Source organism: Magallana gigas, chromosome 7 (assembly GCF_963853765.1).
Source record: "Magallana gigas chromosome 7, xbMagGiga1.1, whole genome shotgun sequence".
In the NCBI taxonomy this organism is placed as follows: Eukaryota; Metazoa; Mollusca; class Bivalvia; order Ostreida; family Ostreidae; genus Magallana; species Magallana gigas.
In genome coordinates, this window is record NC_088859.1 from 41,861,876 (window position 1) to 41,886,840 (window position 24,965).

Sequence of the window (24,965 nt, forward strand, 5' to 3'; positions counted from 1 at the left end):
TCAGGAAAGATTCACACCCTGCCCACGTGTACCAAGGTTGAGGGTAACAGAAACCGTAAAACAATTGCACTGATTATGGCGAACTTCATTCAAGTTGAAACTATGACGTGTTTAAAATATTAATTGAAGTGTTCGATTAAGCCTTCGCTGGATTGAGTTCTTCCACAGTTATTGATGAGCTCATTACTGACAAATAAAGTCAATCCCTCCTGGTTTTTGCTTGTTTTTGCTTGGTGCGTTAATAATAGGGCCGACATGAACTCATCTCCACAACCCGTACTCTTTATACATGTAGCTCACCTGAGTCGAAAGTTCACAATTTTAGCTTACCTTGCGGTACAAGATTTGAAATGAATATCATAACTTGACAATTTTTTAAAGGAACGATAATAATTCATCAAGTTATATTTACATCTATCGAGTAAGATTCCCTCTATTTCGTACGGAAACTGATAGTTAGTTCATAGCACTATATAACAGTTGTAGAAACTGACAGGACTGAAACATACACGCCCCGTTTATCGATTGGTCGAAACCTACAGCGACCTAAGAAAGGTCACGGGCTGCACAAAATATTTATGATGATGTCAGACTGAAATTCCCATAGGAGACGATTTGGCTGTTTCATTTAGCTAACGTACAGTTACCGATGTACATTTCCAATTATTAAGCGAATTTTACTTACTTTTTACAATCAATCTATTAATTTGTTAGTAGAAACAAGTAAATATAACCAATGATGTGCTTTCTTTGATGTTTCATGCGGGTTATGAAGGTAGCGACCATTGCAGAAAAAATACATCTTTTTCATGCATTTTTGTTTGCAATTAATGTCGCCACCTTAATATCCCGCATGAATCACCAGTGAAAGTATTTCATTGTTTAGAGAGAAATTTATCTCTCATAGCAGACGACAATCATCGTCTTACTCCTACAGCCAGTCTCGTATGTACACTTTACGAGAAAGGTGAGATCATTTCAGGTGATCTCACTCATTATAAAAGGTGAAATCTCCTATTTAAACTAAATCTGAAATAATAACCACTGATAATAAACCAAGAGCTGTCTGATTTCAAAGGAAAAATAACTATACATCTTGGAGTTGTTGGATTTGTACCTCTGATCAAGCGTCCTAGTTTTTAATTGATTCAGCATGATTTACAATACTTGAGTCTTAGCAAAATGATTTTTATAAAAACCTCACACATTTGCAGGTACTTTTAACTTTTAAGGATTATTTAGTCGTTCATTACATGAATTCTAATAACAAAGTTAAAATCAATAATAAAGCAAACATGTTTGCATGTAAAACAAGAATTTATAATAAGTGTATGTCAAAATTACTTTAAAAACCAATAACATTCAATGTCAAAACTAATTTTAATAAAGCTGAACGAAATTATGGAAATGAAAATTTAGAATGCATTCATTTGTAAAGATTTTGAAAAATAACACAGCGTCTAACGTCATCAGTACTGAAGCATCTTTATGGAGACAAACGTGTTATCAAATTCTCAGACGCCTTTTCCTGAAATCATATTCTTTACTCAATTAAGCGGTCACTATTTCATTGTTGATGCTTTGGAAATGAAGGAGGAACCATATTTCATGATATGTAGCAAGAATGTAAATGGGGTACAATGTGACTCCTTGAAATTAAAGACATCCTAATGTAACTCCTTCAAATTAAGGATATCACCGGTCAAAATCAACAAATCCGATAAATGACACCACTTATCTATCCATTTAAAGATTGTATCAACTAATCGAATACTAGTAGTTTACATCAACTGTTCATTGTGGATTGGTGATACCGCTTATTCAAAAAGGTGATGATATCAATTTGAATATAGATTATATCACTTATTCAGATAGGTGACATCACCCATACTTTTTAAATATGTTATATATCACTCGACTGAGTTAATAAGTCATATTATTAAATAGCAAGATGTATCAGAATTTGGACTCAAACTAATCATCATATTTCGTTGTGACCAATATTCGTGGATTTCATCGCTTATCTCTACTCACATAGTTACATATACACCAGGTGAATCATTTGTATTTTCTATTTCAGCAGAGTCGTCAATATGCCAAAACGTGTCTTCATTTTAATTAATCCGTACCCTCTCAACGATTAACGAAACACGTAACACGTTATAGATTAAACGGTATGGATTTATTCATAGATTTATTCATAACCTTTTTTCTGGCTTGTGAAAGGATACAGACAAAATATATATAGCTGTCTGATTTATGATTTAATTGCAGTCAAATATTAATGATATAACGGTAATAAATGATATAACGGTAATAAAGATACTCGATTTACCCTTTGTCGCCCGCCATAATGGTGGATTTGGCTGCGGAACCACATCGATAATTTTCCGCGTTTCAACCCAGGATACAGATAGATCTGGATCAAAGATATTATTGAATGTTAATCCCTACTATTGAAATTCTCCATTGAATACAGCATTAAATGATCAATCGGATTCAACCAAACCTAATGCCAAGACAGCGGTGATCATTCGGCTGTTAACTTATCACAGCATCCGAGTCTTTGAAAGAAAATAAAAATTGTATATCATTGATACATGTCTCCGATTTATGGATTTGTGTATTCTGTAAAGTTGGTATATCGTTGAATATCAAGTGATAACGCGTGTCACACAAAACTGTAAATCTGAAATAAAAAATTATTTTTTCAGGCTAAAGTTGAACTTTCAATATTTAATTCAATTCTTCTGAATATTGAATTTGAATACTTATCATTCTTTTATGAAACAAAGGGTGGGGTATGGTCAGTACAAGGTAATTTACAACGTATATCAGTGTCCTCTTTGTGACATATTATGAATTTTTGTACTAATTAGCCCCTTTTCTCGTATGAAAGCCTGAATTTACTTGTAAATGTAATTTTTTCGAAAAAAAATTGTAATAAAAATATAGTTCTGGATTGTATGTTGCACGAAAGCCTCTGACCAGATATTGCCTTCTGTTTTGTTTCATATATATACGATGTATGATGGAATAAATATATTTATAAAAAAAAAAAGAATTAGGTCAATATTACGTTTGAGATAAGATTATTCATTTTTAATCAATTTTTGGTGGGACTCGTGTTTCCTGGAAGTGTTTTGAATACTTGAATGTTTCTAAGTGGTCCATTTCATTGGCAAATAAACTGTTTGATGCATGCGAATCCTTTCTTAAACAGACAGACTTTATTCCGCCTTTTTTTTTTAAATAAACCAGAGTTTAATTTGATTTTCTGTTGTTACTATGACATGATGATATAAACGTTCTATAAAGATGAAAATCATGATTAAATAAAAAGTATCCAATTAAAAGAAACAAACAAAAACAAAACACTACAAACGTAAATATTTTTATTTCCCTTCATGTCCATTTTATGAAACTATCGTATATTTGTTCTCGGTATAAGTCTTGACTTCACGCTTGCTTGGTCATAGTCGTACATTGCGATGACGTCACCGGTCGTCATGTGTCGTTTGGATCGACTTGAAGTTCTGTTTCCATTTTCTCTTGATGAGGAATACGAAGCACCATATCTCTGAGAAAAACAAGAAAATGAATGATTTATTTCTTTCCGTTATCTCCTATTATATCCCCAAAATACTCAGAAAAAAGATGTCCAGTCCAAATGGGAATTCTATTCAATCTGATTGACGATGTCATTTAAGAATTAATTCGAGGGATAGTTAGAAAAAAAAATAAAGTTGTATCTGTGAAAATAATTGCCAGGTTTTGCTGGGAAAACTTCCCTGCAAAACAAATTAGAATCGTTTCGCTATATATTTGAACAATGGCAGGGGATTTAGATCGCATTTAAGATGACAGCTGTACGCGGACACATTGATATCTGAATGTTGTATACACTTATAAAAATTACGGAATTCCCATTTGGTTTTCAATTTACAGTGGCTTTGTGGAGGGGAAATGTAGAAGCTATTGCTAATAGCAGAGATCTTACAAATATTACTTACAAGTCGTCCCTCGTTTACTTTATCACATCGACAGCGAAATATTTGCGATGTAAACTTATGAAATCCTTTATGCATGAAGCTATACAATATTGGATTCTGGGCGCAATTGGAATGTCCCAAGAGCAGTGCAAAGGGGTAAATTTGATTCATTATCTGCTGACTCTCCACACTTAAGTCTAAGTACAGGAATAAACTCAATAGAAAGTACGGCATCCAGCTAAGTGCAAAAAGCACAGAGAGAATGATAAGGAGACGCGCCAAGCGCCGTCTGTTGACCATGACGATATCGTCGTATTGACCGTTCACCATTGAGTTGGAGCGCTGCAAGCGGTCGTCTTTACGACAGAGACTGAAACCGATCAGTGAATAAAGCACCATAACTACTAGCCCGGGAATAATGTAAATGATGAACAACAGGAAGATATTATAGATCATCTGGTCCTGTTTCGATGGCCAGGTCTCTATGCAGTATTGGATTGACGTTATGTCCAGTTCAGACGGAAGGTCCTTGAGTCTCTTGTACATCACCAACGGACACATAACAATTATGGACGTCACCCACGTGACTACGACTGCCTGTTTGACTTTTGAGGCGTTGCAGAAGATTCTGGCTTTGATAGGGTGTCTGATGGCTAAGTATCGTTCTGCACTCATACATACAATGGTTAACACACTGCCTTCCACGTATACACCTACAAACACGGGGAAAACATAAGCATAATAAGTTCATCATTAGTTGTTCGTTTTGCATTATCGTCTTTTTTTCCCCTTTTTCACTGCCTGTAATTATCTGTTATAATTGTAGTCTGATGAACACATGCAACGCGTTGCAATAATATCAAAATTAATGAGCAAGACTTGTAGATAGCTATAATCACCAATATCGAACAGTTTAACTGTTTTTCCTGGTTTAGTAAGGGCTTAATTAATACTTTGCTGTAATTATGAAAACCCGACGCATGTACAATACTGCTACCGTCAGAAAGAGCAAAAGGAGATAAAATGGCACCTTGCACGAAATCCATAGCTTTGCAAAGGAACTCTCCATACATCCATGGAGTATAGACATGCCTTCCTACTGTTAAGGGTATGCACACCAGTGTCACTGAAAAATAAAAGGTTTAAAGTAGCTTTACGTATCTTAAAAAAGCAATGTTATCGTACAATAGATATGCACGTCTGAAAACTGCGTGTACATCATGGCATGTTTAGATTTTGGTAGTTAGAATATACCACTGTTTTGTCTCTAATGCTTTGCCAATCATTTTTGACGGCTGCTGTTATTGCTGTGAATGTCTTGAATGACAGCGTTGAAAACCCTTTTCTGACACCCACTTATTTACATAGAAAACACTTAAAATAATTACCCCCTAACATCAAACACAAAACTTTCATTTCACAGTTGTATTTCAATTAAAAGTAATTTCCACTAAACTTCAGACAAGCAAACGCAATTTTTATTGAAAGCCATCTGGTACTTAACATTTATTCGTCCATCTCTCATTGAGTAAAATCTCCTTTTATTGTTTCTTTCATCTTCCGTGGTGTCTGATTATTCCATAGTTTTACTCTCTGAAACTGACGCCGAAACTACTACTAATTAAAACGACCTTCCTTATACCGACTTTGGGATTAACCGCAAAGTCATTAATCACAGCCTAGCGATCCAAAATCAATTCATTGACCAACATGTTTTTTCCTCTAAATGCTAGCTTTGATGAATTCTAGAATCGCATTCCATTCTCTCGTGATTCATGAATGAAGGGTAAACTTTTTTCATTTGAGAACTTCACTCTAAATATCAAAAGCGGTTGTAACACAGGATTCAATAACAAAACAGGCAAAATGGAAGTATAATGCAAAACTTGCAAGAAATTTAAACATTTTAACAAATATTTCAAGCAACCAGCGAATATTTGACTATGATACCATTTTCTCAAAGCATTGCGATATTACACGACTAAACGCTTAATAATTGTACGGCTTCTTTTCATCATTAACTTGGGTGGTAATTGTGTGCTCTCGTGGATTCATGGAAAGGAAAGATTGCTTCGAGAAGTTCCGGGCTTTACTTATGATTTGATGTGAAAGTTCTTTCACCTTCAATATACAGGCCCTAACAAATTACTGAGTATCAGTATGTATTCACATGAATTAAAGATTGAAACAGGGAGGTATGATGATTTATAACACGTGAGTGTCGAAAATGTTACTATTTCAACTTAAATAAGATTGAAAATGAATTCCATCTTTTACTTATTTGTCCATCATTTCGTAGTTTAAGAGAAAAGTATATTTAAGAATACTACTCCCGAAAACCAAGCGCCTATAAAGTCACACAGTTACTATATACTTCTAATACTAAAGAACGGTGTAATTTAGGGAAATATCCATATTATGCAAACAAGCATCGAATTCTCTTAATGGGAATAATCAAATTTGATTATGTACACTTTGTATGTTGCTAACTTACTGTATTTCATATGTTTATATACACCCATTGTTCACATGTATAACCTATGAGATATTTGTCTCTTGGAATATAAAACTTGAACAGTTGTTCTTGCTTCATGTAACAGTCTGAATGATACAGCCTATAGATGGTTGAAGTTTAAAACGTTCATGAAAGGATCTGCCAAATAATGAAACAATTACAAAACCGGCTACTATAAATATAAACTGTGTTAAAAATTAAACATATAATCAAGCCATTTAGTCTATTTTGGTTAAAAAATAATTAGAAATTACCGAGCACGCTGGCAAAGCAACCGTTCACGTTACAAACTGCGCACTTATGTTAACAGTTTTGGGAAAAATCGTTTTCGTCGTGGTATGTCGAGATTATTTTATTAGTGCCCTAATTTATATATTATAGAAAACGAAGTTCTTGAATGTTCCTGATTTTGTTTGTTTTTTCCCGAGTGTTCGGGACATTTGTGACTCATAAAATACACTCCATTAAAATAATAGATGAGCTGTGCTTTGAGTTTTGTATTTATTCTTGCATTCTTTGTAAATTTTCTTGTTCAAAGAGATTGAATAGTTTTGCTGAAGAATTTTTGTGCTTTTCAGTTTTAGTTTCAACAGTTTTTACTGAGCTTAATAAAATCTAAAAATTTAAAAGACGCCAAAACATTTCTAATAAATAACTTTTATTGAAATACATGTTTGTATTTGCTCCATAATAGTACACAAGAGGCAAAACACGGTAAAAGGTAAACATTTCAGTAGAAGACTATTGCAGGAAAAACCCTGTATAAAATCACTGGAAATCTTCATGGCAATTTATACACTATTGTTAGTTTTATTAGTTGCCAACGCACTCGAAAAAATTGTTTTGACATTTTTGAATCGAAAAAATTCCATCACCTTGAGCTTGATATTTGATCCTCATCAATTGCTACTTGCTCTCATAATTGCTGACTTGTGACATTACAATTCGAAAAAAATTAATTAGAAATTCGCGTTTGTTTTTCATCTTCATCTTCTTTGTGAATGATTAGTTTTTATTCAACCTAGAGAAAAGTGTACTCACTAAACTCTACGCACACACCTGAGCTCTGACATCAAGGGAGTTCTGTACAAAGAGGTTTCAACCATTCATTTTCCTCCTTTAATGACCTGTACATAGCAAAACGACGGCTGTTTTTGCTTGGTTCATCCCAATTTTTTTAAAGCAATATCATCATTCATCCCCCCAAAAAACCCTCATCTCAAATCTGTACAGAAATATAATACAGGGTGTAAATAGTATTTAAAGTCAGTATTTTAAAAATTATTTGCATAGTAATCTGGTAACGATTTATTGATTAACAACGAAACTGACAATATAGATTTTTAATGATTTTGTTTATTTCAATAAGGCTTTTTTTATTTAGAATATATACAACTGAAGATATTGGGAACAAATGAACACCTCTTTTGACGAAGGGGATATATTACCTAGGGGAACTCAGCGAAAAAAAAATATTTTGAGGGGATGTTGAACAACGTGAATAATACATATTTTTGAGTACATGATAGTTGATGGTGTTTTTGATACGAATGATGAAATGAAGCCTTAACCGCCTGCAGTCATATTGAATAGATCATCATTTTACCATCATTTAAAACTGAACATTGACATAAATGTATGAATTAAAAAAAATGTTTCTTTAAAGTAATATGACTTGAAGTGAAGAACTGACAGTTTTTACGTACGATAGGTTGATATTGCTACACAATGAAGAATATTTATCAAAATTAAGAGGACCCTCGTTATCTCACTAGAACTATAAGAAAATGATAGTTAATTCAAGAGAGGTCATCTACGAGGAGAGAACTCTCTATACATGGGAGTTAGCTTTGATCAATCAGATGATGTACATTAGGATACTAAGTCAACCATAAATCGACGCTGTCTAATCCCCACGTTCCATAATAAAAAAAAAGACGTTTGCGTCATAGAGTTTTGAAAAGGAAAAATTTAATATAAAGCCTTTTTTATGGCCCTTGGTCAAACTCTTAAAAAGCTCATAATATCTTTTATATATGTATGACTACCTTGGGTATTTTTAGATAAAAACAATATCGTCCGAAAGATGAATCAATCTTATCGTTTATTTTTCTGAAGATTTTAGTGTTTTCTGACATTCTTCAGCAATAACTTTACCAACGTGTTTTTTATTATTAAAAAAAACTAATTTAATAAACCAACAATGTAGGAAGAAACTGTTCACATAACTATGCAAACTTTAAATTTACAAAGAGGTATGCGCATTTTCCCATCATTTCGCCTACACCTGTGTTTTGAACGGAAAGTACATGTTACTAAAATAGATATAGGTAACTGTCGCAATACCTAGGTACCCTATTTAATAATGGTGTCTGTAACCACTAATTTGAAGGAAACGTGAGAAATATATATATATATAAAACTGCGTCTATAAAGACAGTTGATATTCTGGACCTTGATAATTCCAGCAAAATAAAATGAATTAAGTATAAATAGAGTATAGTGTTATTGAACAGATAAGTTTATATTGGGTGTGCTCATTCTTAGAATTAATAAACAAGAGAATTAAAAAAAAAACCCAGCAGATTAGATACTTAAGCATTGAATCATTGTTTTTTGAAAGATGTGGTCTCATAACTGCAACGGTGTGTGCATACAAATTGAATAACGCGCGCTAGCGCGTTATGAAAATTTGTTTGCACACACCGTTGCAGTTATGAGACCACATCTTTCAAAAAATGATGATTCAATGCTTATATTTACGTTTTTTGACATTAATTATCTTTCCGAAAACATGATTTATTTTTTTAAATCTCTGCCTTACTCAACGAGTAATGTGCAATAAACGGAAGAGCCATCGGAACAGCCGAATCATGCTGACAAAAATAGTGCACAGAGATTTGATAACTTATGAGAGAATTTTTTTGTTCATTCTGTAATTTGATGAATTTACTTTTGGTATTCTAATAAATAAATCAATTGAATTCATTTTACTGTTAAAATATGTTTACATCAAGAAGTATTTATCAGCGTAAGTATAATATCAGGTCGTGATCTGGCTTGAAGTCGCGAGGAGAGTGAGTCATGTTCTTCGAGAAATACTAAAGGAAGACTGTATTCATACGCACCAGATTTGGTGATTGGGTCTTCTGTGTTATGCGTAAATATCACTCAAATAAATCAATGCAATTTAATAGAGGGAAAGAAAGTAAATGTAAATATATGTAATTGAAAATCGCTATTCTTCTAATGCTGAAAAGAAAAAAAAACTACTTGATGGAATCGACCCAGCGACCGCAAAATCAAAACGACTTACGCGTTACTACTAGGCCGCGCATAGAACACTTTAATTGGATGCCTTTTCAATTTAGGTGGCTATATATTTGGTTGTATTAGAAAAGTCACTAATTGATATAATTGTCTAATTTTTAGTACGAAGACCACGTTAAACAAATATTTAAAATTCAATGTAAACGGTTGCTACAATACCTGTAGAACATAATATTCATTGTATTTCTTTGGTTTAAGGGGTTCTAATAGTCATCCAACTTTTTTTTTTTGCATATTAGCTATTTTCTATATGTCCCAAACAAAACCGGATTAGTTGAGGCGAAATAATAGGTAAAGACGATGTACCTCTTAATAATGAAGATGGGTGAATAAGGCGTGTAAACTGCCTATATGAGGATAGATAAGATACTATAAAATTAAAATATCAACAAATCTCATAATTTCTTTCTTAATAATTGAAAATAATGTATATTTACCATTACATCGATTTATAACCCTTAAATATGTTAAATATTTGGAATAGGTTGATTTAAACTGGTGTATGCGTGTCAAAACCTCCAAATAGTATCATTTTTAGAACTTCAATGCCTTTTCTTTTATAGAGTGGGTCTGAGCTCCATAGTCTGTATAAGGTTTAAAGAAAATCAAACTGATATCAAACAACGAAAACGCGGAGAGATGACCCACTATACTTAAAAAATGTCATTTTGTATCGCAACATTTGAACCATTTAGAAAAATAATACAAGTCCGTAAATTCGTGGTTGTATTCGAATATAGCATTTTCCAATGGAGTTTTCTGTGACTGAAATGGCTCAGTGGTTAGAGCACCAGACATAAGATACCATTATAGAATTCGAGTTTTTAGGTTGTGGGTTCGATACCACCAAAACTTTAGATTTTTTTTCTTATCGTTTGTTAAAATATTTAAAACTTAATATAGTTAACGATTGGGCCTTTTTAAACTTGTATTATAACATTATCAAGTATATTTAGTTTGAAAATGGTATTTTACGACTAAACCAAATAGGAATTTGCGCTATCTTGTTCCCCCATCTTCTCGTAACTTTTGACAATTTCATTGCAATTACTAGTATAGAAAGAAACTTATCCTTTCTACATGTGACCGATGAAGACAAAGAAAGCAGAGCTTTTTGTAGGGGAAAAGCGAGAGAATTTACTCGGAAAAAATGAAGTCTTATTTCATTAACTGACCCTTGTGTAAACTTAATTAGTTATACACCGACAAAAGAACTACGGAGTAACCTCCATTTAAAAGTCAAAGACTTCACTCGTTTTAACAGTATTGCGATTCTACCGGTACTTCTGTACCATTGATCTAGATCTGTCACAGCGAGGGTCGATCAGAATCGTCCTCAAGATGGATTAATTTCAGCAGGACATAGATTTCTCTAAGACGGCGTAAGACGGCAAAACAAAAAGACACAAGTCATGATCCGTGTCCTTGTACCGAGGAGTTACATTGTACCTGAGTGGTATATGGAGTATTGATTCAGCGGGTGGGCAAGTCAATAATTACACGGCAAATGGAACCTTTATGCCCAATCATCGTTTTCTGGTCCAGGAAAGCCAGATACATACAGTCAAAAAATCTAGAGTACAAGCCATACATGTTGACTTGTGTCAGTTATTTATACACATTGTACATTAGCTTTTTATACATGTGTCGTACTGTTAAGGTCGATACTGATCAAAATTTAATTACACTTTTGAAGATTATTCAATTCATGACCATTTTAATGAACTACATGTATAATATCAAAATTATTTTTGCAAAAACATCTTGTTTGATTTTTGCTGCTTGTTGTCTTTTTTCACAATCTATGGAACCATATCAATTCTGTATGAAAGTTAAGATACACAACAGCTATACCAAGAACTCCAATATTCATTCCAGCGTAAATGATAGAAAAAGCAGTGAGCGTGTATAGTCTGTGGAGTGGATCTTTCATACGCTGTACTTGATGTTGAAATGCATTGGTACATGAAGAGAGAAACATAATTCCAACATGGTTACTCCTCATCAGAGATTAAATCACAATAGATGATGTTTTGGAATAACACAAAGTGCTATAACACAGTGATGGTTGATGTTGCGTAAACCGTCAATAGGACTTTAGGACAGTCAATGTCTTTCTGCAAATCAACAACCAACACCCGTCTAGAGCAATACGTCTAATTAAATTTACAGTCAGATTTCACGCAAAAATGGAATCGTTCTTATTCAAGCAGAACGCTGCCTATCCCACAAGAGATCGGGGATTGAGGACGCTCAGAAATAAACAGAAAACATTGGAGTTTTGGCGTTTACTATCGGCATTTTTGGTCTAGATTTGACAGATTACAAATTCCGTGTGGAAATGTATGAGGAGAATTACAACTTTTACAACGAAACCCGAACGCAATGAAAACAGTATTTACTCAAGTTGTTCATCAATAAAGTCGTATATTAATTAAGCGTTCGAACTGTGGTAAAAGCCCAACAGTGACCAAACCTACAACCTCGGCTGTAGACAACTGAATTATGATAATACTAAAACATTTATAGTATTAATCTACATATGTACTTCTTTTGACCTTCTTCTGCTGGCATAAAATTTGTGTTAGGTCAGTGACCAAAATTTTTAGAGATATAGTGATTTTTATCTTTTTTAAGCATTTTTCAACATTTTTGCATCGCGTGCCATACAATCATATTGTAAGATAAAAACCAACCAAAAAATTCAAAATTATATTGACTAAAATCTTGACTTTTAATTTTAAAGTACTACCAAAATGTTTTAGCGAAAACAAAATCTGAAAAATTTAGCTAAATTTCCTCTGATTTGCTCTAGGCCTAGGTCTATTTTTGTTTGAGCCTCGTTTCATAATATAGTAAAGATATCGAATGTAATGTCAATAACAATTCATTTCATAAATACTTTTTGTGTTTATAACAAATTTTACTCATGGCATTAAACTTTTTAACTATTCGAAGTTGACAACTCAAACCCTGAGTAAACAACATCCTTAAAGCAATGGCCAATTAAGGCATGTTATTCACACAACTTTTTCGTTTGAAACATTTTAGGAGATATGTTCTCTCCAATAACGACTTTGGGGTTAATTTGATTATCGTATTTCGTCACAGCTAGAGTTTTTTAAGAGTGAACTTTCGAAGTTTTGATGAAAGCACGCAAAATAAAAAATTCTGATTACATGTATATTACAATAGATGGGGTCTTTTTCAACAGACACGAAGAAAACCAAATAATTGGAATGCTTTTGTTGTCATTGAACCCCAGCTATAAAGGTCGGTATTTTTAGACTACGCTCGTTTCTAAAGCTTGTTCTTAAGTCAGTCTATCAACAACAATCTATATAGGGTAAAAAACATAAACACTATTCAGTATTCAGTATATATTGTTTTAATTTACGTAATGCTATTACATTTATAAAAAGATTAGAAATGTTTAAAAATAAAGTTAAGTGAAGATTTGGGACTACTGCTATGAAGATATTAGTTTGCATAAATAAAATCAGATACTCAACTTATCAAATCGTAAAATGTATATATTTGATATATACTAGTATATTACTGCATGAAAATAGATTTTAAAAAGAAATATAAGATATAATATAGCTCCTAATTTTCTTTTTAGTTTTTATTCCACTATAGGAACTTAATCCGCTTACTTTGCCATGTTCTTTTTGTGTCGTCAAAATACATTGTCTTCAAAAACAGTATTGAAAACCAAAGCAAGAAAAAAAAGAAACAAGAAATTCCAACTCGTAATAATCATCGATCATGATTTCCACGAATACCCATTAAACATTTCTTTCCTTATCACTTTCAGGCTGCGCATATAAACATCGTCCTCACCCTAAGGCCTACGACCTTTGGTAGAAGCCTTAATCGAATGTTTGCCTACTACTACTTGACTTCAGGGGACCTGGCTCCTGTTTAGCATTCATACACACGTCCCAGCATCCGGACCCGGGGGTGTTTAAGGTAAACCGGTTAAAGAACACAGATTCTACTGTTCACCATATCATTAACAAATACTCTCAACAAATCGTAATTTTTTTCATGCTGATATCAAGTTCCGTCGTTTGCAAGAGACAAAATATTTACGAGTGGTCGTCTTCATAAAAAGAAACCATCTGCTGATGTCCGTATGCTATCGATCATTGGTCTGACTACTTTATTGAGTGGTTTTGGGGTTTTTTTTTATGAGTTTCTGACCCTTGATTGACACAAGTCCTGTTATGTTTCCCGTACAGCTTCAGTTACCGATGCATAATACATCACGTGTCTCCATTTCGAAGGTTTCCGAAATGCATTTTCCATTTGTTTGGATCCTTTAGAATTTACGATATGGAAAAAGATAGCAAGAAGCTAGAATATCAAAACGTTTGAAGAGACACGCAGCTTTTTTGTTTCTTTTTATGAAAAGAGAATGTTTTCCTGCTGATAACTGTTGCTAAGAATGAAAATTAGCATCATCGACAGAGAATGAATGACAGAATATTTAAAGCATATTTCTTTAATGATACACCCAGTAAACGACTGTTTTAATAATCAGATGCCTGAGGGTCAGTATCCTCTCGTCAAAGGTCAACCCGAGTCAAGGTTTTACGTAAACTAGATCCATTAAAACTATGCATAAGTGACCAAATATTGGCGTCTGGTCGATCAGACAATCAAGGACATCAAAACAAACGTGTTAATATACCAAAATCAGTGTAGAGATAAGAGTTGCTGTAAGAGTCTAGGACCTTCTAAGATATTTATGAATGTAGATACATCAACATTACCGACTAGACAATTAAAGGAACCAGACAAACACACACATAAAGATCATGAAAAGACTAACGACACAAACACGTGACAATTCTGCAAAAAAGGGTACCAGAAGACCAACAGAGAAAGATGGAGCAATAAACATTTTTTCCATTTGAAAGATGTTTCTTTGTAATTAACAGTGGTTGTTTTTTAATATCTTTCTGTTTAACTGTTCCTGAATCGACATGACCGATAGCATGAAGAAGAAAACAACAAACTGAGTACCGATGCCTTCGCTTGGCCTGCATAGAGTTTACTGACCAAGTGCTGCTAGTATTGTATATCTAGTAGCTGCGTGGCTGTATTCTATGAATATTATACGGGTTTATATAAAATATCCCGTTCAAAAATAAATATAGATACATGCATATATCTTTAAAGGTAACCAAAACATCTTTTTTCGGTAAAGCATAGAAGAAAATGGTATTTATCATTAATCGTTGGTCATCATAAATTTCTTTGTCAATAAGAGAACGGCATGATATCCATTTTGTTGAAATACATTTTATTCGGGAAAATAATACTCTGTTTTAAAATGAAAGAAATGAACTGATTTAAGTTTTAAATGCATGTAAATAAAAACTAATAAGCTTTCAATTCATCGTCACGGGATTTCCATGTTTAAAATACGTAACACTTATGAAATGGCGTTGTCAATTATAAGAACTATTTGCTCATAATCTCTGACATTTTAAAATGAATGGTTTTTGTTTTACGTGAAGGATTAATCGAGAAATTCCAAAGAATATCATTAGCTCTCTTATCTTTCTAGGATTAAAGTTCACAAATTGATTGACAACAGCCTTGGTTATTCTCAACAACTGACGAAAATTGGTCATCCGTTGTCATGACTTGATTGCGAACCATTCCGCGAACATGCCAAACTGTTATCGTGTAACTGATGCTTGAGACATCAAATTGTTCAACTTAGAAACACGTTCGACTTTGCTATAAAAACTAGACGATGATTCGGTGACAAAACCTGTGGGAATCACCATATTGTAATGAAGTATTGGCGCGACAAAGATTGTCCTTTCTCATAAAGAAAATTGACACCTCACAGAAGACAACCAAAAGAAACAAACCAGAAAAAACCGGGAGAATCACAACATCCTTTTCAGCATAAAAAGTCGCCGAGCTTTGTCGCATGTTGATCAGACAGACTCGTGTGATACCAATCACGCGTTATTTTTGGTCACGTCGTGTTTGCAATATAAGTAACAAGATATATATATCGACATTTCCCGTGGCCCTTAAAGGTTTTGCGATAGTCCGATGTTTGGTACGAGGTATGAAATGATTTCAACCATCAATCGACTTAAATTTTATCGTGTTGAGGCACTGGTCAAATTTGGATGTACATAAAGATTAGTTAATGACAATATTTTCAATTACATGTTTATGATAATATAAAATCATTATATAATCAGATGAAAATGTAAAAATAAGGTATAAATGCCATGTTTTGGTTTTTTTTTTACCATTCACCCCCACATCATGACAACTATTCCTCTGGAGACTTTGTCAAATGTCTGTTCAGTTGGTGAGTTTTAATGCGTATACAAAATACATTTTTAAATATTTTTTAAACGGTTGCTGTCTACTGATGTAAGCTTTTACTGATGGTGTGAAATTGAGAATTGCATTGAGAACTATCAAAGGGGGTTAAAGTCACAACTGAAGTATTAAGAAGGGCAATGATTCGGTTAGGAAACAAACAGATATGTATCAAAAGTAAGAGATTGCGACCAGGGCACTCTTTCAATTTTGGAAAAATTATAAATTAATTTTGTTATCGTCTCGGTAATGTGGAAACATATTTCAATCATTTTCGCCTCCAACAGTTGTAAGTACGTTCAAGTATAGATATATAGGTATAGCTTATGTATAGATGTATGATTTGCTTTTAGCCAAGTCTTGTTTTATTGAAGCTGATTTCTCTTCCCGGGCTTTTCAGAATGTTTTTAATCCAATAATCTGCGTGCAAACGTCATCAAAGTATTTCCTTCTTTGTCCATACACCACTCCAGAAAAAAATATGATTTCTTACAACTAGTAAATCTAATTCCCTTTGTAAAAATGTGCTTCCGATGGCAGAATGTATCGAATAGCCCTTTCTTGCAATTCATAATAACTTCTACATTACGATGTGCTTCTATTTCAATAGGGACATGGGTTTTACGATCGCTAATTGTATCAGGTTGACGGTAGCAGATATTCCATGCATGTCTCGATGCCATTACGATGAGTGTAAGGAACGGATTAATGATTAACTCAATAACGATATGCCGAATTTAATCCAATAAACAGATAACTTATCCCGCAATTACTTTCCACTACTTGTATATATGAATAATTAATTTCGAGAAATGATGTTAGGGCAGCAACAGGGTCAAAAATGTATATTCTCGAGAGAGGTTCCTCGAGATGTTTTTGAGGTGAATGCTTAAAGCACATTTTCGTCCTCTAACTGGTAAGAAGTGCAGAATCTTCTGGAATTTTACAACGGACAAGCTTTTCAGTGTATATAATCTGCTCGATACATACCTACCTGATATTTCTTAGCATCATTTAATATATCTCAATAAGAATCGATACATCTTATATAGCTGTTCAGATATCAAGGCGATTTTACTGGAGAATAAAGGAATATTCAATTGTTTCAAAACCTTCTGAAATTTTTAATATTCGTACATGAAATTTGCAAAGGAAAATCTACAAGTCATATAAAACTACGGTAATTTAGGAAAGATATGTAATCAATATACAATGTGTGGGGGGAAAATCACATTATTTAATCATCCTCAACGAAAACTGCATACAGTGATAAACCTAATTAAGTTAATAATATTCCTCGCGACGAGTGAAAAGTGATACCAATATACATACTCCTGGACGATTGATTCTGAAGGCGAATAAAGGAGATGGGTCTTTGCTGCGTTTTTGTTATGAGATATCTAATGTCTTGATTTTATACATCCATTAAATCACTTTTTCTATAACACTAGAATATATGCATTTTATCATTTAACAATTAACGAACGTCTTGAAAATATAGAATTAGAATATCTATTTGAATTTAACGCTGAGAGTAATTTCCAAAACAATTTATTTAAAAGTACCCACTAAATAGATCAAAACAATTTGTTTAAAAGTACTCACCCAATAGATCCGCCACTGCTAAATTGACGAGGAAGAAATTTGTGATGTTTTTCCGGGTACTTCTTTTTAAGCACACCATAAGTAGAATAAGGGAATTCCCCACCAGGGCCAATACGAATATAATCACATACATTGAAATGAGGGCAATTTTTTCCGGGTGGTCATAAGTGTACAGGGAATTCTTGTACTCCTCAAAAAATCTCAACAGCTCCTCGTCAGTATCGGTGAAATTCTCCATGATGAATTAAAAATAAAAGAGACGACTGGCTGGAATCAATGGCAATACATCACGGAAACCTGTCATAAAGACTAAAGCATTTGAAGCGATAGATTTTTTTTCTTTAAACTTTCTTCTCGAAGTCGATCTCGGGAAATAACGGTGAAGTGATGCGAGCGAGTCTTCTTACTGCTCTGCTCAGCGCTCGAAGAGTTAGCGGCTAAAACTATCAATACATGATAGCGTCGCTAATCACATTGATAAAGCATAATAAACAAATTACAACTCAACCCGAATTGTTTTGCTCTTCATGATAACTCATTAAGCAAACTTGTATAGCCATTATTATCTGGCGCCCAAGGCAGATGATTAGCAGCGCTGTTTAACAGTCCGAACACCTGATTCCGTCACAGAATGGTAGAAAAATGATATCAGAATACAGGAATAAATCTCAAATTCTGGAGAGAAATGAATCAAACTACAGTAGATACAGAAAAGATATGAAATCAGAATACAAGAGAGAAAGGAAATCAGAAGAAAATGAAATCAGAATGCAGCATAGAAATGAAATCAGGAGAAAATGAAATCAGAGTGCAGCATACTACAGTAGATACAGAAAAGTATGAAATCAGAATACAAGAGAGAAAAGAAATCAGGAGAAAATGAACTCAGAATGCACCATAGAAATGAAATCAGGAGAAAATGAAATCAGAATGCAGCTTAGAAATGAAATCAGGAGAAAAAGAAATCAGAATGCAGCATAGAAATGAAATCAGGAGAAACTGAAATCAGAGTGCAGCATACTACAGTAGATACAGAAAAGTATGAAATCAGAATACAAGAGAGAAAGGAAATCAGAAGAAAATGAAATCAGAATGCACCAAAGAAATGAAATCAGGAGAAAATGAAATCAGAATGCAGCTTAGAAATGAAATCAGGAGAAAATGAACTCAGAATGCAGCATAGAAATGAAATCAGGAGAAAATGAAATCAGAGTGCAGCATACTACAGTAGATACAGAAAAGATATGAAATCTGAATACAAGAGAGAAAGGAAATCAGAAGAAAATGAAATCAGAATGCAGCATAGAAATGAAATCAGGAGAAAATGAAATCAGAGTGCAGCATACTACAGTAGATACAGAAAAGTATGAAATCAGAATACAAGAGAGAAAGGAAATCAGGAGAAAATGAACTCAGAATGCACCATAGAAATGAAATCAGGAGAAAATGAAATCAGAATGCAGCTTAGAAATGAAATCAGGAGAAAAAGAAATCAGAATGCAGCATAGAAATGAAATCAGGAGAAACTGAAATCAGAGTGCAGCATACTACAGTAGATACAGAAAAGTATGAAATCAGAATACAAGAGAGAAAGGAAATCAGAAGAAAATGAAATCAGAATGCACCAAAGAAATGAAATCAGGAGAAAATGAAATCAGAATGCAGCTTAGAAATGAAATCAGGAGAAAATGAACTCAGAATGCAGCATAGAAATGAAATCAGGAGAAAATGAAATCAGAGTGCAGCATACTACAGTAGATACAGAAAAGATATGAAATCTGAATACAAGAGAGAAAGGAAATCAGAAGAAAATGAAATCAGAATGCAGCATAGAAATGAAATCAGGAGAAAATGAAATCAGAGTGCAGCATACTACAGTAGATACAGAAAAGTATGAAATCAGAATACAAGAGAGAAAGGAAATCAGAAGAAAATGAAATCAGAATGCACCATAGAAATGAAATCAGGAGAAAATGAAATCAGAGTGCAGCATACTACAGTAGATACAGAAAAGTATGAAATCAGAATACAAGAGAGAAAGGAAATCAGGAGAAAATGAAATCAGAATGCAGCATAAGAAAATGGTTACAGTATACATGTGAGACATAAAATCAAAATAAAGTATAGAAATGAAATTAGAATACAGGAGAGAAATGAAAATCAGGAGAAAATATTATCAAAATACAGGAAAGATATGAAATAAGAATACAGCAGAAAAATAAAAAATGAAATCAGGAGACAATGAAACCAAAATAAAGGAGACCTATACAATAATAACCACTTCATCTTTTTGTGTGTGCACATGTACATGTATAAGACATGGTCTAAATGTATGAAGTCTAGCGAGGTCAATCTCCGTCCTTTTCATTCACAAGTTTGAAATAAACTATACTTTTCTGACTGTAAAACTAAATCAAACGATCAAACAGGAGATTTTTGTGAAACACTTATGCCCCCCCCCCTCCTCCCCGACACTTCTGCGAAGAAAATTAACGGAAACTGCAAATAATTGAAATATTTCTAAGTCCAAGGAGCATGACTCTTTTAAAAATTCTTTGATTGTACCCAAAATCAAAATCAACCTAGATATTCTTATGATAAATCCGTATACTAAATTTCATTTTAGTACGCGCAACCTCTGTTTAGAAAATGAACGGGAACTGTTGGTGGACCTACCGACCGACAGACGGACAGAAGCAAAGCATTCCCTTCCTTCTTCGAAAGGGGGGGAGGGCATAATTAGTTAATTAAAAATACTGCACTAAAATATCGATTTATGATATCTTCTGATTCCCCGTACATCAAAAACGTGACATTTTTTCTCTCTGAAGAAAGATGTTTCTTATGGTAATAAAAAAGGTTGGTCTGTTACTCACTGACCGATTTGCAATGTATGAGACCGACTAACGATGTCTGATACCTTACAATGTCTGAAACCTTATATTCCGAGTCCTCATCAATGGCATCGTTTTGCTAATTTTGCTACCGGGTTTTGTAATACAATATGATATTACGACTCGAGATACAATCAAACCATGTAGAGTTTCCCACCGATTGGCTTTAAAAAATAGAATTCCATTTAACACTTTCAGTTCCAATGTCAAGAACATCGCAATAAGACATTTTCAACGTCATCAAAACTTCTTTTCCGGAAACAAAGACGAAAAAAAACAACAAGTCAAATGTACAACATATAAATTACCACAGAACTCCTATTCTATCATGTTTCTACAAAAAATGATTGAAATCTAGAAGAACACCGTCTGCAATTTTTGAAAAATAAAATAACAGTCATATCAAATCTCTAGTCTTGGGATTGGTGGAAATTTACTATAAAAATGTAAAAAGATATTATTAATTTTTGTTTGGCCAAGATATCTTGAGGAATTTCTTTCGCCTTCATATATTGGATGCCTAAAGTACACGTGCATGTTCATTTGAGCTTTTTCTTCCACCATATATAGGTCTTCAATAACACATATTCCGAACTATGATATTGAACACAAAAGTGTGATTTTGTCGATTTTTGGTCTAAGGGTTATTGGTCGACAGTCTACCGATTGTCGCCGACTCATATAACAACGTTCGACCTCGGCACTCGATCGGGCGACAATCGACCGACTTGGAAACGTTATCGTCGTCAAAGCTTAGCGTTCTATAAAGTATCAATGTTAAGGCAAGGTATCGAACAAATTTTTTTGTCATCCGACTGTTTTTTCGGCTAACAGAAAAAAATATTCTACCGTTCGTTCATCGGTTTAAATACGACGTAAGCACTTACCAGCTGGAACACTTGAATCTGTCACAGATCCCCAATAAGCCCCGACAAAGGCGCTTTTCACTCTTCTCGTTTTACACAAGTATGTTTAAACGAATGAAATCAATCAACTCAATTCACTGTTAATACCAATAGAATTTTGTCATTTGAACAGGAGGCCGTTGTGCTAGGGATTATCTTTCTGTTCTACAAAAGATGTCTTTTTAAGCAAGAGATATCTCTTTAGATCAGAAATAGCACCCCCCCCCCCTAAAAGCGCCCTTACGCTTTGTATGATATCGCTTTCTGTATACACGTAATGTGAAGAGTCATCTCTTTTAAGCCCCTTTCACAATTGGCGTACGAGCAGAAGCGACAACATACCACTATTCGTTCGACTGAAAAAAATAGATATGGTTTGTAAATTGTTGCCAAAATAATCGCATATCAAAAAGTACTCTACAAAACTCACACGATTCAGAGCGACCGTTGTGCGATGTAAACGCATTGAGTTTGTCTTGCGTCTTTATGCGACTCTTGTACAATGAAAGTGAGTGTTGTAAGATAAAGCGATCGGTCGATTGAACGTGCGCCAGTGCGACAGGACGAGCGGGACTCGTCCGATCATGCGTTTTATCGTACGGATGCTCGTACGATTCAGAGGGGGTTTATATACCGCCCGGTTCCAACGCTCTCCGTAGAAATGAATAAACGCAAGAGAAGATGCCGAGCCAAAATCAAAGTCAATTGGGGTTTGAAACAGATATGCTTACACAGTGTATACTGTATATTAGGGAGCTGTTTGCCCTCGTTTTATTATCGCTCACTTCGCACTTTTTTCGGTAAGCGGATTAAGACTTGGCGAATTCAAAGTCTCATTTTATCAGCATAAGCCCCTTTCACAATTGGCGCACGAGCACTCTACAACACTTTTGCGAGCTATCACATACGTTGCAAGGGCTCTCGCATTCGTGGAATGCGTTTTTATGGTCGCATCAAGTCTCCTCAAATGATTGGACATGCACACTATTCAGACGCGACCGAATCTAAATTATTGCAATGCAACTCACGAACATTAGTACGAACGTTTTACAACGTTCTGTGTAATCGCAAGAGCGATGCACGATTTTTTTAAGATCGTAAGATAAATCTCAGCTGTTAAAGCGTGTGTTGTGGGACCATGGGGCTGTTACTCAATGTGTCTCATTTAATATTGCAACATTTTATCATCTATCATCATTGCAAGATTTGTCGTTTTTAGTTTCCATGCTTTGCCACTATTATATACTCAGTACTGGATAAAGGGTTATTTTCGCCCTGTGATATTTTCACTTCCATTTACGGTTTTACCTCTTCTTGAATTCGCCCAAACAATGCTGTGGTAAAAAAGGGACAATGTGAGACATTGGTATTCGTCAAATCTTTATCCGCTAACTGACAAAAAGAGCGAAAGGAGCGAAAACAATACTTGGCGAATAGTTCGGTTATACATGTGTAGAAGCATATTTGTTTCAAGCCACAATTGAACTCGATTTTGGCTGTTGTTTTTGCTATCTTCTTGGGCGGTATCTTCTCTTGCATTCAGCTATGTCTACTATGTCGTCGTCGGAAACGGGCGGTATAGATACCCCCTTTGCGGTATTCGTAAGATGAAACGCATGATCGGACGAGTGCTGCTTTTCCAATTGCATTGGAGCGCCTTCAATCGTCCGATCATCTGGTCTTTCGTGCGATCATACCGCATTATCTTAAAACACTCGCTTCCATTGTAAAACAGTCGTATATAGACGCAAGATATATCGCAAGATTCAATGCGTTTATGTCACACAACGGTCGCTCCGAATTGTGCGAGTTTCATACGAGAAATTTTTCATATGCGATTATTTTGGCAATAGTTTACGAACCATATCTAATTGTTTCGGTCGCATGAATAGTTCTTCGCTTCTGCTCGTGCGCCAGTTGTGAAAGGGGCTATATACTAGTGGCAAAGCAAGAAAACTAAAACTGATAAATCTTGGGGGGAAAAAAAACACAGTAAAACGTTACAAGATAACATGAGACACGTTGAGCAACAGTCTCATGGTCGCACATCACACACATAAACAGCTGCAAATTATCTTATGATCTTTGAAAATAGTGTGTCGCTCTTGTAAGTACACAAAACGTTGTAAAACGTGCGTACTAATGTTGGTGCGTTGCATTGCAATAATTAAGATGAATAGTGTGCATGTCCACTATATTGAGGAGATTTGATGTGACCACAAAAACGCATGCAACGAATGCGAGACCTCGTGCAACGTATGCGATAACTCGTGCGAAGCCAAAAAATTCCGATCGCGGAGTGTTGTCAAGTGCTCGTGCGCCAATTGTGAAGAGGGTTTTTTTTAAGGTTTTCCAATCCTCAGCCTCAAAGTATTTTTTTCATCATAAAAATTTTATCTATCCTTAAAACTTCATAAATGAACAGAAATTTATATAGAAAAAATACCGATGGTACATGTACCCATGCATTTTACGAAATTTTTGCAATTTTAGAATAAATATACAAGTTTGAGATCTAATAAGTAAAATAGATATAGATGCATCGGTGACTCGGACCCGTTTTACCTCTGTCTAGTACAGGTCGGTCTCCATGCAACCATTAAGCCAGCAAGTACGTTGAAAAAGTCATCGTAATATTAACATTACGACGAATTTTTCAACGCACTGGTTGACTTAGTCTTAGCCTAATTTATTTTGTCTATAAAACAGGCAGATTTAAGATACGAATAAAAAAAATCCTGATAATTTAGAGTTACTGATCATTGCTGAGGATCGGAGATCGTTAATACTTTTCCATAGAGAGATAAATGTTTTCGTGACAATCTGACATCAAAAATCTTTTTGTGTGAAAGAAATATCATCACCTTGACACAGACTTATCTTCGGCGTAATGAAATATCTTTTTTTTCAAAATATAGTACCAATGATACGATTTGCCCACATGATTCTTTCGTTTTAATCTTCAATTTTTTCTTAATTAAAAGAATCCTTGTACTGTAATTATCATAGTTCATGGATTTTTTTCTTTAAGAGAAATTTTAACGATTTTTCCTAATGAAATTTTTTTTTTACTACAACTATTATAGTCGAAGGACTTTTTTTAGTGTTTATATGTGGAAGTCCAGATAAAACAGAATATCACTTACACAGCCATAATGAAATGGACGGTGTTGCTTATATGCCAGTATCAAAGAAATACTCGATTTCTATTAGATCTAGCGATAACTTTGAGGGGTTAAGAGAATCCATGTCTCGAGCACGTCGAGAGTCCACAAAGTTCACACCTTGATTCATTGTGAGATACAAATGTAACGACATTCGGCTTTGTATGAACGGTAGCTCATTGTCAAGCATACACGGG

General features: G+C 34.3%; 1 protein-coding gene across 1 annotated transcript; it reads right to left on the bottom strand.

Annotated features, from left to right (window-relative positions):
* Positions 1-3,378: 3,378 nt before the first annotated feature.
* LOC105348481 (QRFP-like peptide receptor) lies at positions 3,379-18,417 on the bottom strand. Its single transcript, XM_011457924.4, has 4 exons — positions 17,806-18,417; positions 5,023-5,118; positions 4,014-4,705; positions 3,379-3,580 (listed from the first exon to the last, which is right to left on the bottom strand). Exons 1-4 carry the CDS (start codon positions 18,041-18,043, stop codon positions 3,425-3,427), a joined length of 1,182 nt encoding a protein of 393 aa, XP_011456226.3. The 5' UTR covers positions 18,044-18,417; the 3' UTR covers positions 3,379-3,424.
* Positions 18,418-24,965: the final 6,548 nt, after the last annotated feature.